Genomic DNA, 16406 nt, shown 5'->3' on the forward strand with positions numbered 1-16406 from the left:
GAGAAATATATATATACACACACACACTGAGGTTTGTAGATCACATGATTTAAACGTTACAAATAACTAATAATACTGTGCTGCAGGTGATGTTGTTCTGTGGGCTGATGGTGACTAAAATCTTTGTTTTCCCTCCTTCTTAGAAATTAAGAAGCCACCAGTGGCCCCCAAACCCAAATTTGTGGTAGGACACAAGGCAACGCCTCCACCTGTTGCGCCGAAGCCTGATGTCGTACTTTCTAGTGTTATACAAGCAGCAAGGAAAACCAAGCCAGCAATTGCACCGAAACCAAAGGTTCTCAAGAGCTCGTCTGTTCCAGAAGTTAAACCTCCATCATCTACACGAAAAAGCACAAAAAGCTTTGAGGAGCACAGGGAAGATTCTTCTCAAACGCTAGACCACTTGAACTATAAAAATGAAGCCTCAGAAGGGAGTACTCATAACACAGCATATATTCTGCCAATGTCATCTTGCAAATTTGAATGCCTTCATAAGCTTGGAAATGGGGAGAACACCTGTAAAACTCAGGTCATTTTTGAGCACTTTGGAAACTTAGAGAACATCAAGGATGGTGAAAAAACCGCACTAGCTCTGGGGGACAGTCACAATGAAAAACTGGCAAACAGAAATCAGGTTGTTTTGAAAGCCAGCGTTTTGGAAGAGAAACTTAAGGATGTTCTAACTCATAGTACGTTTCCTAACAGCAGTCCTGTGAGGCGCAGGTGTGCAGATAAACTTGACAAAAGCAATAGCAGCAGTTCCAAGAACGATGTTAAAATTGAGTTTATGGAACTTGTACAGTCTTCATTGTCTTCTGAGGTAGCTAAAGGGGAGCAAGAAAATGCTGATGGTAAGCTCACTGCTGATGCGTTTCAGATGTCTGAAATTTGTCCTAGTTTGACTGTAAATAACCACAATTGCTCTTGCCCATTGGACCAGGAAATCCTGGAAAATGAAAATGTAAGTAGCAATGGTATGCTTTCAGGTGAAATAGGTATGAAAGCAGATGCTGATAAAGCCTCCTCTGAAACATCTTCAGTCCTGAGCTCAAGAGTGCTTCCTATCCCTAAGCCAAGAAAGCCACGAGCTGCATGTCTAGTCCGTCAGGATGGCATAGACACCACAGGAGAAGGAACAAAGGAACCATCTAATTCAGAGAAAGATTCCTTTGGGCTTGTGGATCAAAGCTGTAAAAAGCCAGCAAAAATTAATATCCTTGGTCAGAGTGTTTGTTATAACAATAACACAGAAGTACTTCAACCTGAAAAATCTGAGATAACTCAGCACAATGCAGACAAAATGCATCAGGTGAAGGCACTTGTTACAGAAGAGTCAGCTTCACAGAATCTTTTGCCTCAGTTATCACACAAAACTTCTGATTTGGTGGAAAGTATTGAATGTTCTTTAAATGCAGACCATAGCTTAGTTAACTCCGTGAATGCGATGACAGATGATACTAGTATGCTAGATGCTGTGGACAAAAGGACTAACTTTGTCAGGTGTGATATTTTGTCCATGAGTTTGCCAAAGCAACTCAAATTAACTAGCAGTCAGCACTTGTCTGCTTCCAATAGCCTCCATGTTTCCCCACAAAAAATGGAAGATAAAGAAATTAAACTGAAGGATGAAAGTTCTCCAAAAATCGTTCCTAAGAAACCACAGAGGCATAGCCTTCCAGCTGCTGGTGTGCTGAAAAAAGCTGCTTCAGCAGAGCTTGTGGAGAAAAGTTCTTACAGCTCCATTGAGGACAAATCAAATGGTCTTCTGGAAGGATCTCATTTCACGCATCCACCAGCCAAGGAGAAAAGCGCACTGTCATCTTGTGACATACCCAAACGTCTTTCTGAGAAACCCGTCTGGAAGTTACCTCATCCTATTCTTCCATTCTCAGGAAATTCTGAATCATTGAAAACTGCTAATGTTGCTACCAGCTTCAACCACTTGACTGTTGTGACGAAGCCTAGGGCCAAATCTCTCTCTTCTGTGGACATGGAAAGGACAGACAAGCCTTGCAAAGACCATCAGAAGAAGAATAGCTTGAAAAAGTTTCTCAACATGAAACTGTCAGTTTGCTTAATGAAAAGCGACTTCCAAAAATTTCTGTCTAAAGGCAGCCAGTCAATGGATAGTGCTATTGCCAACCTTTCCACTGGAGATGGGTATGGAGGTGGTAACAACCGGAATATAGCATCTGTAGGCCATGAAAAGAAAGCTAAATCTACCAAGCTGCCTTCCATAGAAATAAGTAGTCCAGCATTACAGAAAAAGAGGCAGAGAAACAAAAGTCAACCTGAGATGCGAAATAACCAAAGGCTGGAGTCTTTAGATGGGCATGTACTTTCAGGAGAGAATTTGTCACAGATAGATTTGAATTCTGTAATCAGCACTTGTGCTCCAGAATATGAGAACGTGCGTCACTATGAGGAAATACCCGAGTATGAGAATTTGCCTTTTGCTGTGCATGCTAGGAGAGATCTCTGTTTTGAATGGCAGAACTCGAGCAGCGTGGAAGACCAGAGCCCTGGCTTCTATGAAGTTGAGGAGCTTTGTGAAGCTGCAAGCAGGCATTTGAGACTTGGCAGGTAAAGAGAAAAGAGAAGTTCAAGAGCTCCATTGTAATTCTAGCTGTTACAAATGTGTTTAGATGATGAGTTGATGAAATGTTAGCAGGACAGCCACTGCTATATATCTTTCTATATGCTTCTGCTGTTTTGAAAACTGCATTTGGTAAAGAGTCAAGAGGAAAAGTAGGCTAGTTCTCCCTCATGTATGATTGGAATTTGCAAAATCAATTATGTGCTTTTCCAGATTTAATTAAAGCAAATCAGGCACGATCATGTAGTTGTACCTAAGAATACTTAAATGGGGAGGAATGAACCTTACCACTGTCTGAGGACAAAGTTGAATAAATGTCCGTGGAATGCATGGTTGCTAGGTTTGTGAGGGGAATAATATGTTTTTGGGTCAGCTGATAGAGCTGGGGAAAGCAGACAAGCTTTTGGGTATGCAAATTCTTCATCAGATCTTGAAAGCTTTTCAGACACAGCAAAAGATATTGCCTCTCCCTGAATATAGTGAGTCTTCTGTGTCTCCCTGTGCTCCCAGCAAGGGTGATAGTGGTGCACAAGTTTTGCATGACTCTCAGAGAATATTACTGAAAGATGGGGTTTGGTGACGCTGCAGGTTGCTGCTGTGTTTCGTTGTCTCAGGAGGTGGTGGAGACAGATAACATCAGCAGATTCAAAAAGGGGTTGGACCAGTTCATAGGTATGTCCAAAACAGATGCTAAATGGAAAAGGCAGGAACAGATATGTTAATATCTCTAATACTGTGGCTCTGTATGCTGGGAAGAGGAATGGGCCTTAGAGAAACTCGTATGTTCTCCCTAAATAGCATCACTTATTGTGACTGTCAGAGTGTGTTAGCAGGTAAAGCATTGTTTTCGCCCAGTATGGTATCATTTAACTTCTTCAGCTAATCAGTTGGTTTTACAGATCCTAAAGATGTATCTGAAATCAGCAATAAGGTTTTGAATGAAATATGCAGCCTGTATATTTTATAGTTCCCAGCAAACTTCTTTACACTGTTGATAATATATTGATAATGAAAAGAATAAACGAGATAGCTTATAGATAGTCACATTTAACTTAATTTTTCAGTGAGAGTTACTAAGATTTATTTCATTTTGAATGTGTGTGTAGCATACGTATGTTCCAAAGAATCTGAGAGCTGACTATTCTGTAGGGGACCATGTCATCTTATACAGGTGGAGACAAATATTTTAAGTGGTATCCCACGTTAATGATTGTTTAGAGAGTTGATAATCTCAACATTGGACTGTTTGATTGAAAGCATGAAGCCTTATAATGGGAAGTAGGATTTCTGGTTATGGGCTTGGTATTGGTGTATTTATTCATGTGGCTGTTGAGTGTGCTTCTTGTTTACAGTTGGGTTTTTCATGGTTTTGTCTTTGGTGTACTCTAAGTTCCTGACTAAGTGTATGCTTTTTGTTTGAATCTAATCTTTGGGTATTTTTCAGGTATTTTGACTACGGTCTTGTTGTTATTCCCTTGATTTGGTTTACCTAAGAGACCGAACTTAAATAAGGATATATTTTATGTTTATGCAGTCTGTTTTGGTTTGTGTTGTGGTTCAGGATCCAGGTGAATGTGTCTGCTTTTGCTTTAGGAAAAGTAAAGGACAGTTTTGCTGTATGACACATGGTAGACGTGAGACTGCAGCTGCTCCTTGAGTGAAATCTCAGTTTTCTTAACTTGCTGAGTGTGGGAGATACATACTTCTTCCCTTTTCATGCAAACCTTCCTTACTACCACTGGTGATTAAAGGAATATAAGTGATCTCTTGTGTCCTGGCACATCTCTACCTGTAGCTGCTCCCTAAGCTCATTGTTCTTGGCATAACTGGGTTTGTGTTGTGTTTTTCTTTAAGAAGCACACATAGAAAACCATAACCAAAGCCCTTTATACAAGTGGTTGTTTTAATCTAAATTACATAGTCAGAAACTCCCTTAGGAAACAAATTAATGCTTGTAGTTACTTCAGTAGATCTCAGGGTACAAAGAAATCCCCAGGAAAAAAAGGGGACACAATAGGGCAGAGGTCTCCTGACCTGGGTCAGATGCTACCAGGAAGAGCAGGTACAGGTATTCCTTTTGGTTCTGGCCTGGGAGGTGTAAGGATCCTTGCCCAGACAGAGCCAGCCAGGCAGCTCCACCAATTTTCCCATACGTTGTTATCTCAAATCCTTTGAACCTTTTTTATCAATGTCATCTTACCTTTTCTGCATAGTTCTTTAAGAGCCTTTTATCATTTCCTGGGCCAGGTGGTATTATAAAACCAGTTAGAGAAACAGCGCTGATGTCATTGAAATAATCACTGCCCGGGTTTTCCCCAGCCTGTCAGAACACGCAGTTAACTTTTCCATAGGTCTTGGCACATAGAGCTCCTGTAATGCACTGCTAATGGGGATCTCAAAGCAAATTATCTTACGATTAAAGCCAATGTACAAATGAGATTGTTCTTCTGAGAAATTCGTAGATGGATTGCCTATGCTTCTCGTCATAATAGCACATAGGCAGTATATTAAGTTTGAATGCTAGGCTTGCCGTTACCAGAAGAGTTTGATGGTGTCTTTACAACCCCGTATTATATCTCTTTCTGGAGGAAGAGGTAAAATTTTCATATATACACACTACTTTAGTGGTTACTGAGAAATTTCCTCCTGATCCCCTCTGGTGAAACCAGTATGCTTTAGTGGAGAATGGTAATAGTTTCTGACAGTTTTACCTGAACTTCATATGTCTTATTAAATTCAGATACCTTTCATTTGCTTAGGCCTCCCCACAGGGATTTAAATGCAAATGACGGGCCTGGATAATTAACGGTGGGTATCAGTTGTCACTCACCACTTGATTTTTGAGTTATTTCACGTCAGCCTTAAAACTAAAAGTACAATTGAGTGTATATTTATCCAATAGTCTAAAGATGCAAAGGAACAATGAATGTGCCTTGGAACATCTGTCACGCTGCAGAAAACAGAAAGTTAAACTTTTCTGGATCTTGTGGGCTTCCTGTTGGTATTTGTAATGTTATTCTAGGCAAGACAATTGTATTTCAGGTGGAGTAAGTCTGCTCCTTCACCCTTCAGGGAGCAGCATACTGTATTTACTGGGTACTTTTGACAGTGTTCCTTCAAGATGTTGTAAACGTACATGACTGCCAATTGATTATGACAAAATCTGTGGCTGTGTCGTGTTTCCAGCTAGGATCTTTCTTTGGAAAGGGCTTGGGGGTGGAGGGGTGTTGTGTCACGTGACAATAATCCCTCGAAATCTTAATGTTGGTTTAATTAAATACTGCTTTGTATTTGTCCCACCCCTGCTGATTTACAATAATCTATTGGTTTTCCGGAAATGAGCATCTCAATGCAAAACATAAGTTTAGTTTTCTGGACCAAGTTCTGCTTTGGTGGCTGAGTCCCCAGAAGTCAATTAAGTGTGCATGAAAGCCTTCCTGGAATATTGAATTTAGTATTGAAATCTGTGTGGTTAAGCGCTTTGCTTTGATACATGCTTCTCTTTCATGTACTGAACTTTGTTAGGGTTGAGACATGCTTCTGGCGAGCAACATTGCACCAAATAAATGTGGTGTTTAGGGAAGGGTTTGGGGTGGTTTTTTGCAATTGCAAAATTCCCATTCAGAAACACTAACTTAATAAAATACTGCAGGGTCTAAATAGAGTTTAAAAAAACAGTGTTCAAACACTTATGCTGAGATTTGAATACCCAAAATACGTTTTAGGTGTTGAAGGTGTCATTTATGCATTAAAAACCACTTTTTTTTTTCTACTGAATTTTATTAGAGGATCTAATTTCCTAATAAGTAGATGCCAGGTATGTAGATTTTTTTTTTTTAATTTCATCTGCTTCTTAAAATGATAATGGATTAGTTTTTGATCTGAAGAAGGCAGGTTCCTTTTCCTCCATTACCTCTAAAAGCTCATCCTATCTTCCAATCTCCCCCTGTGTTTCTAGCTGGCTTCTGCCACCCTTAGTTGCACATTGAATTCTTTCTCTGCAATTGTACCTCAGGTTTTAATAGAATAGCTTTGATAATAGGCTCTTCAGGTTTCCTATCAGTCCTCTTTATCTTCAGTCATGTGTTATCACTGGCCTTCTTTTTGTATTCTGCCTCCTTCAGCCTGCCTTTTTTCCTTCCCCTCCCTACCTTGCTTTCTCACTTACATGTTATGCAGCTGGTGGGCTTGTGCCAAATTTGAGGGCTTGTCAGTAAAGAGTGAGTCAGATGGCTCAGATCTCCGCTTCCTGTCCCCTGCCAGGCTGAATGCAAAGCCTAACTGGCTGTCCCAGCTGTGGTGCTCTGGAGCAGGGAATGAACAAAGCAATTCTTGGCTACCAGACATGCTGTTTTACTGACTTCTTATGTTTTGCTTTTACAGACTATGAAGAGCTAAATTCTGTATGAAGTTAGGGGTGTCTAATCAGAGTCCAAATCAGTGTGAAATCAAAATATTGGTGAGAAGTGGTAGTACTGTTGCTTGGGAATAGTGATGTTCTGACACAAGGACTTTGGGACAGAACTGGGTGCATGCAGATGGTGGCACCCTCATCCTGGGGCTGTAAGCCACTCTCAGAGGTCCTTTTTCCCCAAGGGTTAGTCAGATCACTGACAATAGGTTTGGAATGATTCTATTTTGTAGTGTCAGGCTGGTTATTTTATACTTCTGGTATGGCATGTGGAACTACATGAAAGACTTGCAGTGAACTTTTTTGGTCAGGAAAGCATATGGGGTGTTTTGGGTCTTCCTTTTTTTCCTTGCAGGAAACTTCATGCAAATCAGTGTTTCCATGGTTTGCTTCTCCAGTAAAAGGAGTTTTCCTTAGGATTGAGGTGGCTTTCAGTTATACAGCTTTACAGTTTATTCTGTTATAAAACCTGAAATAAAATGCATATATTAGAAGAAGATACGTACTCTGAGAAAATACTTCAATGTTTTGAAGTAATCTGGGAGAAATATGCTAGCCCCCTGCCCTAAAAAAAAATCAGAATAAATAGGAATTTTCTTGCTTTAAAAAAATCTTGACACATTCTCATCCAAAAGCATTTGAGATGAGCTGATTTAATCTGTTTTGATATTGGGAAAGATTCTGAGGTCTGATGTTCTCCCTCTTCAATGAGGGAGAGAAAGGAGTTGGAGGACTGCATTTTTCCAATGCCTAGTCCATTATTCTAGTATACAATCCACTCTTGCAAAGGTTTGAAAGGTCTTACAAAATAAAACCAATTGTGAAGATCTCCAAGATTGCTATGAAAGAGAATTTTTGTCTTTGCTATTTCTTTCATCCCTCTTTTCAAGGGCTCCCTATTTTTGTAAAGGAAAGAGGTGGGTGATGCAGATTGACAAGGGCACAGCACATGGAAACTTTTGGTAGAGCTGGAGGTGCAATAATAAAAGACTTCTAATTTATTGGATGTATTACAAGTGCTGCATAAAAATAGACGTGGTTTGAGTTGTTGACTGTATCTTTTTACCAAGTGTGGTTGGGGCTGGGTGTGCTTGTGAGTATGAGAAGGAACAAGCTGACAGTGGTGCCAGTAATGAGGTACATCACTGCAGGGGTGTGCTGTCCGGCTGCTAGGCAAATCCCTCTGCTGTTCTCCAGAAGGTTTGGTGGTTACTTTTGTCACAGTCTGGTGCAATCTAGAAAATTACATCACATTAACCTTGGCGCACGTGCAGTCCATATGCATTAAAAGAGCCATTTTGAGGGTAAACTGCGCTATCCTTTGTTTCCCACCTAAGAAGTGCTCACCACAGATGGCAAAAATGTCCTAACTCTGCTGTTCCCATTGATCCCCCTGGTACAATACAAGGATGTCCTTGTCCTTCCTCCCAGTGACGTCGCACCAGCTCAGCGTGTCGGCTCTTGCCTTCAGCCAAAGGGTGACTTAGAGCGATGTGGAGGAGCCTGGAGTAAGCAAAGCCACACATAAACCCCTGTGTCCTTTAGCCTTCTTCCTCACCCCTCTGCGTATGGATAACAGGAACTCAGGTGTCGCCCACTTTTACGGATGAATCTCCAACACTTTTTCTGTCCTCTTTTATGCTGTGGGTTTGTGGGGTTTTTGTGTGTGTGTTGGTTTGGTTTTGTTGGGGGGTTTTTTTGTGGTTTTTTCTTTTTTTTTTTAACTAATTTTGGCATTCTTTGTATGCATTTCCTTTTCCTTAAGATGGGGGAAGCGAAGTTAATGTAGCGTCACTGCATTTTGGTCCTTCTCCCTGGCCTCCAACATGCATGCTCCGTCTCTGGTTGCCAACTGTGGTATAAATTGCAGGTTAACAAAGTGTAGCTCCAGAGAGTATCTCAAATATAGAATGGGAAGTCAAATGTGACATGAAAATTGATGAAAGACCCATTTATATGCTCAACAACAGCCTTTTCCTGTGGGTTATTTTCAGTGTTGGCTCAAGAAATGTGCTTGTGAAGCTCCATGGTGCTCTGGTTTGTGTGGTGATATTTTAACTGCAGCAAGGTCTAATGTAATTGTATATGCAAACCAGTAAGATTTTGGGGGGCATAGAATAAATGTTGAAAGAAAGCAATCAAAATATTAACTTCAGATTTTATTGAAATGCCAACCGTGATATTAATATGCCTTATTTACTCAACATTTGTATTTGATTCAGTTAAAGAAGTTTTAAAGGAATAGCCTTACAAAACTATGTAGCTGTGTTGTTTCAATGCACTACAAAAGTTTTAGGTTAAGGAATGTAGGTTTTATTTTAGATGCTAGAATCCAAAAGGTTTCTTATAAAAATACTAAGTTTACACAAGTTTTAAGTTTTTCTTAATATATCTTTGTGCTTATGAAGTTGCTCCACTCAAGCAGAAGTGGACTAAAATAATTTCTTGAGATACGTGTAAATAAATTAAAAGGAGTTTTTACTAAAACTGCCATTTTTATAGCTACAACCTGAGCCTATGGCTCAGTGATTTCTACTGTGCAGAGTTCAGTTGATTTTTCTGAGGGGTTTAGTGGTTTTGGTTTTGTTTTTCCCCAGTGGTATTGTTCCTGGGGTTGGATATTCTGTACTGAATAGTTTAGAAAAAGTGTCTAAATCCCATTCTTTTTCTAATCTGTGCAAAAGATTAGAGGAAGAGAGAGTACAAGTCAAATCTTGCAAGCAGCTCAGTTATTCCCTACAGCCAGTCTGTGTTCTCAACAAAACTATTCCATCCTGTGTTTTCTGGCAGCCTATTAAGGAAGCTGCATCAGCCCTTGTGCATACAGCTGTGTGTTTAAGAGTTAAGTCTCTCCATATTTATTTTAGGTCCAAGTCACTACCTTCTGAGTACTCTGCTACTGATCTCTCTTTTGTCATCATCTAGGTATCTGATATGCAAAAAGATGGAGTGAAATGGTTGCGTGTTATTTCTAGTTGAATTAGCAACTTTTTGAAGAGAGGTATTACAGCCCTGATTTCAGGGATAAAGTCACCCCAAAATCATAGCAATAATGATGAGTCAATACAGAAAGTATTTAGGGCCTTCCATTAACTCTGATAGTAGTGGAGCAGAAATAGTTATACGTTGGAGTGTCGCGGTAGCTTTGACAAGGTAAAATCAGTTTTGCTTGAAATGGATATTAATAGGAGGTTTTGTTCTCACTTGATCTGAGTTTCTTCTTTCCTATTTGATACATTTGGTTTGAGATTTTGTCACATTTTGGTTATAGTTTTCTAGAAGTCTATTCAGTGTGTGCCCAAGTTGTGTTTTTTCTTTTGTGTGTGTGTGTGTGACTGGGAAGTGTTATTTTTTGTCTGATCCTGGTGTTCTTTCCCTATAAACATTTTCCCCCTAAGGTCTGTTTTGTGAGTGAGAGAAGTTAAGATAGCAAGTCCTGATTGTAAATGAGTGCCATATTTTGGTGCTCCTGTTTTATATTTCTGATGACTTCCATGCCAGGAGTTTTTTTCCGAAGGTCTTGGCCATAAGCATTGCAGCTCTCCCTTTGAAATGAGAATTAATGATAAGGGAAGGCAAGAAGATGTAAATTCTGCAGGCTTCCCTCTTCACCTGCCTTGGGAGGCAGGTAATCTCTCACAGCTTTGGGTGGTGGCAGGAAGAACTGATGCAGTGACTCGTTCCCCTGTACAAGTCTCCTGGCAGAGGTTTAAATCCCCATTTTTTGCCGCAGTGTTTCACTCTCCTGTACTAGTGCTCAAGATTGTCCCCTTGTATCCTCTTGGATTATATTCTGTTCCATTGGCATGTTCTCCTTTTGGCAGTTTTGCTGGGGCCGCCCAGGCAGAGGCAGGGCGATGTGACTGTCTCTGCAGCTGTGCCATGCTGCTCCGGAGCTGAACTGGCACACCATGGGCACCAGTTTTCTTGGAAGACTTTTAGAACTGGACCTCTCTTAAATGCAGCTTTTCTATGGTGAGTGTGGAAACATCTGAAGCATGCGTGTGTGTTTATGTTGAACTTTCCAAGGAACTGGGGAATTGTCAACAAACGCTCTGGCTGAAGATAGCTCCTGTGAGCATGGGAGGCTGCCTGCGGCGAGAGCAGTCCTTGTGTGCCGCGGGAGCTCGTGTTTGCAAATCACAGCTAAATATGGAGATAATCTGAGAGCTGTTTGCACCTTTCTTACACTGTGCTTTTTTAAGTCGTGTAACAGAATATGTGGGTGACTGTATTGACCGTAGCGTGCCTGAAGTAGGGTGACTGACAGAATCAATGGTTTAAAAAAAAAAAGCCAAGATTTATTAAGTGTGAAACACATATGCCAAATGTCATGCTTATTTTTTGCTTAGAATGCAAGTCAGATTATTTTTTTCTTGTTGTTGAGGAAAGAAATAAGTGCTGGCTTGGCCTGAGGATAACAAATGCTAAACTAAATGCTGCTGGCTGCGAACACTAGGCTAACTTTGGTTCCAGCAGGTCAGGTGTTGCAGTTTGCAGCATGGTTAGCCAAGTATAGAAGGAGCTGCCAGTGGCATGATCTAACAGGCTAAATGTGGTGGCAGCTCTCAGCAGTGTTTATGATATCCATCTTGCCCAGAAAATCCAGGTGTGAGCAGGTAAAGACAAAGATGGTAGTTCTTGGCATTTCTCATGTCAAGAGCAAACTCCCGGCATTCCCACCTGGCCTCTTGCTGCAGCCGGCCCTTTGCCTGGGGGGCAGCAGGCAGCTTTCGAAGCACGAGCAGCTCTGAACCAAAAGCTGTTTCAAGTAAGACGTCTTGAGTTTCTCTTTGGACAATGGATCTCTGTCATCAAGTGTCCTGACTTTCTATGAAAAAATGTAGATGCACGCATAGAATACTGCTTAAAATAATTCTGTTTCAATTCTTTCAATCTTTAAATTACAATTTGAAAAAGCAACCTGATGTGCACAGAACATTTTCAATTGTAGTTGCTCAACTGGATGCAGGTTGTTTCTGTTTTCTAGCTGTGATTCTTGAGGAGTGCTTATGTTTGTAATTGTATCCTTAAAGTTCCCTAACCATCCCAGAGGGAATATAGCACAACAGTTATAAGTGATGCAAATAATCATGGATTCGTTGGTCTAGTTTGTTTGCCTCTCATTTTGTGGTGCTTGTTTTTGTTTAAAGACTGTCATAGAAGTGTTTTTCATTCCTCAGCAATGTCAGCTTTTGAAGGTTAGCTTGCAAAGTGAACTAATGAATCTCACAGGCAGGCTCTGTTTAAGCAGTCTTAAAAAGATAAATAAAAGAAAGATCAAAATTAACTGTCTGTCATGTTCCCTAGCATCAGACCATTAAAAACTCCTGGCCTGTTGCCTTTTTTGTTGTTATTAGTCCTAATAATGCGAAGAACTTATCAAAGTCATTGAGTTGTCACTGCAGAACAAATAGCATAACTTTAATTTTAGCATGTAAAATCCTATTTGAGAGGACACCGTGCTATCTCTCTCTCGCACACTGTGAAAAAGCACCATTTTTGGCAGAGAAATTGAAGCCCAAGCAGCTTGACTGCAATAAGGCAACCAGTCCCCAGTGCTGGCAGCCAGGCCAGCACTGTGAGAGCCGTAGCAGCATCCACTGCCTTTTCTCACACTGTCCACAACACCTAGAGAGAAGAGATGTGATCTCAGCTTCAGCTCTTCCCGTCTGTGCATCTGTCATTAAACCAGAGAGGTGACTGGTGCTGTGGGAATAACTCAGATAAGTAAGCCACTTGGTCCAGGCTGTATTTCATCCTTATTTGCTGCTTAATGGTCCAGTATGGTTGAATGAAAAGCAGGGGAACATGGTAATGGAAGGTGTCCCTACCAATGGCAGAGGAGTTGGAACTAGATGATCTTTAAGGTCCCTTCCAACCCAAACTATTCTGTGATGAAGGAGGGAATGCTTTAGCTATAATGGCAGACAGTCACAATTGTTTAGAGAATCTGAACTTTAAGCTATGAGGTAAGATGGATTAGAGTCCAGGTGCATCTGGAGTGATATGGAGTTCAGCTTTTTGCTTTCCAGACTGGTTTGAGAAAGGAAGCAGGTGCTGATGTTGGCTTCTTAAGGATGGTTCTGGAGCTGTGGTATTGCAGCAAAATGTAACTCATCCAAAATTACGTTAATTGATGCTTTTATTAGTGTTGCTTATCACTTACCCAGTCATGTGTTTCTTCAGACTTCCATAAGAGCTCACTAGGGCTCATGGTTAGTATTCATTATTACCTTTGTGCTTTGCCAAGTATGCTTGCTTTCTAGAATTTGTCTTGGGTTTTTTTCCAAAAACCTGCAGTAAATAAATATTAGATAAAGGCATTGACCTGTCTTAAATAAAAAGTATTAAAGCGAAAGGAAGTTCAGGAAACAAAATCAAGCAATTATTAATCAAGCAGTAATTTCACTTTCGCTTTGGCTTTCCAAGAGCATCTTCTGTTACCTGCAGCACTCAAATCAGGTGATTGCTTCCTAAACTGTTGTAGGATCTTAACTTTATTTCTATATTTACAGCCCTTCTTTCTACCTTGAGAGGGTCTGAATTTAGATAGGAAATAGAAAAAGAGAAAATAAGCTACAGAACACAATTTTTTTTCTTCTTATTTTTTCTCCCTTTAAGTCTTTTATTCTTGGGGTTTCTCAGAAGTGTACAACTAGGATCCATTGAAGGAATCAGTCAGTGAAGCATGCTGCCTTACCTACAGCTATTACAAGTAATGAGGCACTATGAAAAAATAGCCTTAATGGCTGTTGCCTCCAGAGAGAGACAGTGTGCTTTTAGGTCTTAAAAAGGGCAGCTGAACATGCCTTAATTGTTGAAATTGATTGCAGGAACTGGTGATACTGAAAACTGAAAATGGATGAGCAGCAATAGCAATTGTTGCTTCTCTGGAGGAAAGTGAGATGCAAGCAGCAGTGAAAGGATTGTGAAATGCTGTCAATACAAAAAGGATTTGAGATGAAATATTATAGTAAGGTATTCTTTTTGGAGCTCTGGTATTTGGTGCGTGTTTTTTAGTTGAGCAGGAACTTCAGTTTGTGTGATTTTGAGTGGATGTTGAAAGCTTTCTTTAAAAATAAACAAGCAAAAACACCCATAAAAAGTGCAGTGAAATACTGGAGAAAGAGACAGAATAAGGATAAAAATGGTGGGACATTCATACAAAAAGCAGAGTAGAATGGACTCTCCTTTTAAAATAACGAAAGGATGGGAAAAGAAGAATTTAACAGAGTGTTTTGTACAAGATTCTGTTCATTCTGCATTCCTAAATATTTTTGATTACTTAATGGAAGTAGAAGAAACATCTAAAAATAATCAAGAACACAAGGAAAAGTTTGTAAAGCAGCAGCGTGACTGAATCTATTTTAACAAATACTTTGGAGCTGTGGAAAATTGCTGTTTAGTAGATATGGTGATGCTAACACTTGAAGTAATTCCAACATATTATAAAATACTTCATGTTGGGGCATTCCACAGCAGAGACTCTCTCTGAATCGTTTCAGTCAAGCTTAAATACTATTTGCCTTCTAAATAGGGAACTGAGTCCAGAATGTTAATTGTGACTTCAGAATATAGTGCCCTATGCAGTATGTAAATCAACACTGCTTGGAAGTGAAGCCTCAGGTGTATTTTGAAGCTTCTATAATAAGCTAGTCTGAACTAGTCTAGGTCATCTTTTTGTATGAGCAAGAAGTGATAGGACAAGGGGAAATGGCTTTAAACTAAAAGACAGTGAATATTAGGAAGATATTAGGAAGCAGCTCTTTACTATGAGGTTGGTGAGCCACTCCAGTGTTGCTCAGAGAAACTGTGGCTGCCCCATCCCTGGCAGTGTTCAAGGCCAGGTTGGATGAGGCAGCCTGGCCTAGTGGAAGGTGTCCCTGCCCATGGCAGGGGGGTTGGAACTGGGTGATCTTTAAGGTCCCTTCCAACCCAAACCGTTCTATGATCTTTTGAAGACAGTAATGCTAATTAAGATGTATTTTTCTGGCTGTAAAGCTTGATGGCATTTCTTAAGTTTTGACAGTTGATCTTGCAGTACGTCTTACTAGGACTGGCATGTTTTGTTAATATTTTACTATTGCATTAGGAAAATGAGCACAATGTATGTTCTTCATCCCTCATAAACTGCTCATTCTGAGGCAAACTGATAATCCCTTTATTTTATGTGTCAAAAAAACCCCACATCTATATTTAACTTGCTCACAAGATACAGCAAGATATTCTTACTCAGTGGGCAGCACGGTGAGTTGGCACTGATGGTGTTTCACATGACAGATAATGCAGAAGTTTCTCTTGGTACTACTGTGGGTAGGACAAAGAATCGTGATGAAGAGGGAACAAGATAGAGAGAGTTCACAGTATCCCCAAAATACCGTTCAGAAGAGCTGCTTAAAAATAACCATTGCTGCATTCATGTCGTATTTTTGAAAAGGGGAACTGATGTGTTGTAGAAAAGCTTTTGTTTATTTAAAGATTGACTACTATTTCCAAACTCATTTAAAGGCCACAAGCGTCCAGGGTTAACTGAAAGAGAACTTAGCTATAGATGACTTCAGGGGTAAAAGTACAGAAAGAGTGATCAGTAAATAAACCACCTTCTGTTTTGGCAGTAAAGCCATAGTATTTATGATGAAAGGTTAAGGTGTTAAGTCCAAGGAGAGTCATGTGTTCTCCAGCACATGGCTGATAAAGGCAGATCAACAAAGTGACTTTGCCCGCCATCTTCTCTGAAAGAGAGGACACAACCACAGATACCACCAGGAGTGCACCTACTCCTGGCTACAGCATTGCACCCTATCCCTGAAGTGGCGGCTTGTTTGATTCTGGAAAATGGCTGGATGTGAACAGACTTTTGATCATTTATCATCTAATCATCCACTGTGGTTTTTCTTTCAAAAGCAAAGAAAGAAAGAAATCAACAAAATGTGCCCGGTGGAAGAACCAGAGGGCTATGTTAGGCTGTGAACTGAGCAAATGTAGGGTAAATACATATAGGGATGACTCTGAGGTGCTTTGATTGGTGGGGGAGATGCCATAGGCAAGATTTCGTAGATGGTTCTCTCAGCTCTCATAGTTTTCTTTATGCAAATATAGGTGCATACACGCCACAAAGGCAAGCAAATGAGGTTTCTGCTTTAACATTGTTGTGATTCACAGGAAGAAAAAAATGTATATGGTGAGTGGCTGCCACTTGTGGACACTTTCTAAACATCCTATATCATCAGTTGTTAATTATTAAAAATTTTTAATAGCTCGGGGTTTTTCATTAAACCTTTCTATTTGATAAGCTGATTAATCTTTCACTTAGAAAATTCTTCACCAACACAGTCCGTTTAGTTTGATCTTCATCCTTCAGTGGTGATGTGGTTATGTTTGCATCAGCAAAATACA

At 40.2% G+C, this 16406-nt stretch overlaps 1 protein-coding gene across 3 annotated transcripts in view; it reads left to right on the forward strand.

Annotated features, from left to right (window-relative positions):
- Positions 1-16406, forward strand: part of FGD6 (FYVE, RhoGEF and PH domain containing 6) — a 72976-nt gene that overhangs the window by 10122 nt on the left and 46448 nt on the right. For all 3 annotated transcript variants that reach the window (XM_080638879.1, XM_080638880.1, XM_080638881.1), the window contains exon 2: positions 144-2583. In XM_080638879.1, coding sequence (XP_080495005.1) covers positions 144-2583 — 2440 coding nt within the window. The remainder of the gene's footprint in view (positions 1-143; positions 2584-16406) is intronic.

The sequence above is a fragment of the Psittacula echo genome (assembly GCF_963264785.1).
Source record: "Psittacula echo genome assembly, chromosome: 1".
In the NCBI taxonomy this organism is placed as follows: Eukaryota; Metazoa; Chordata; class Aves; order Psittaciformes; family Psittacidae; genus Psittacula; species Psittacula echo.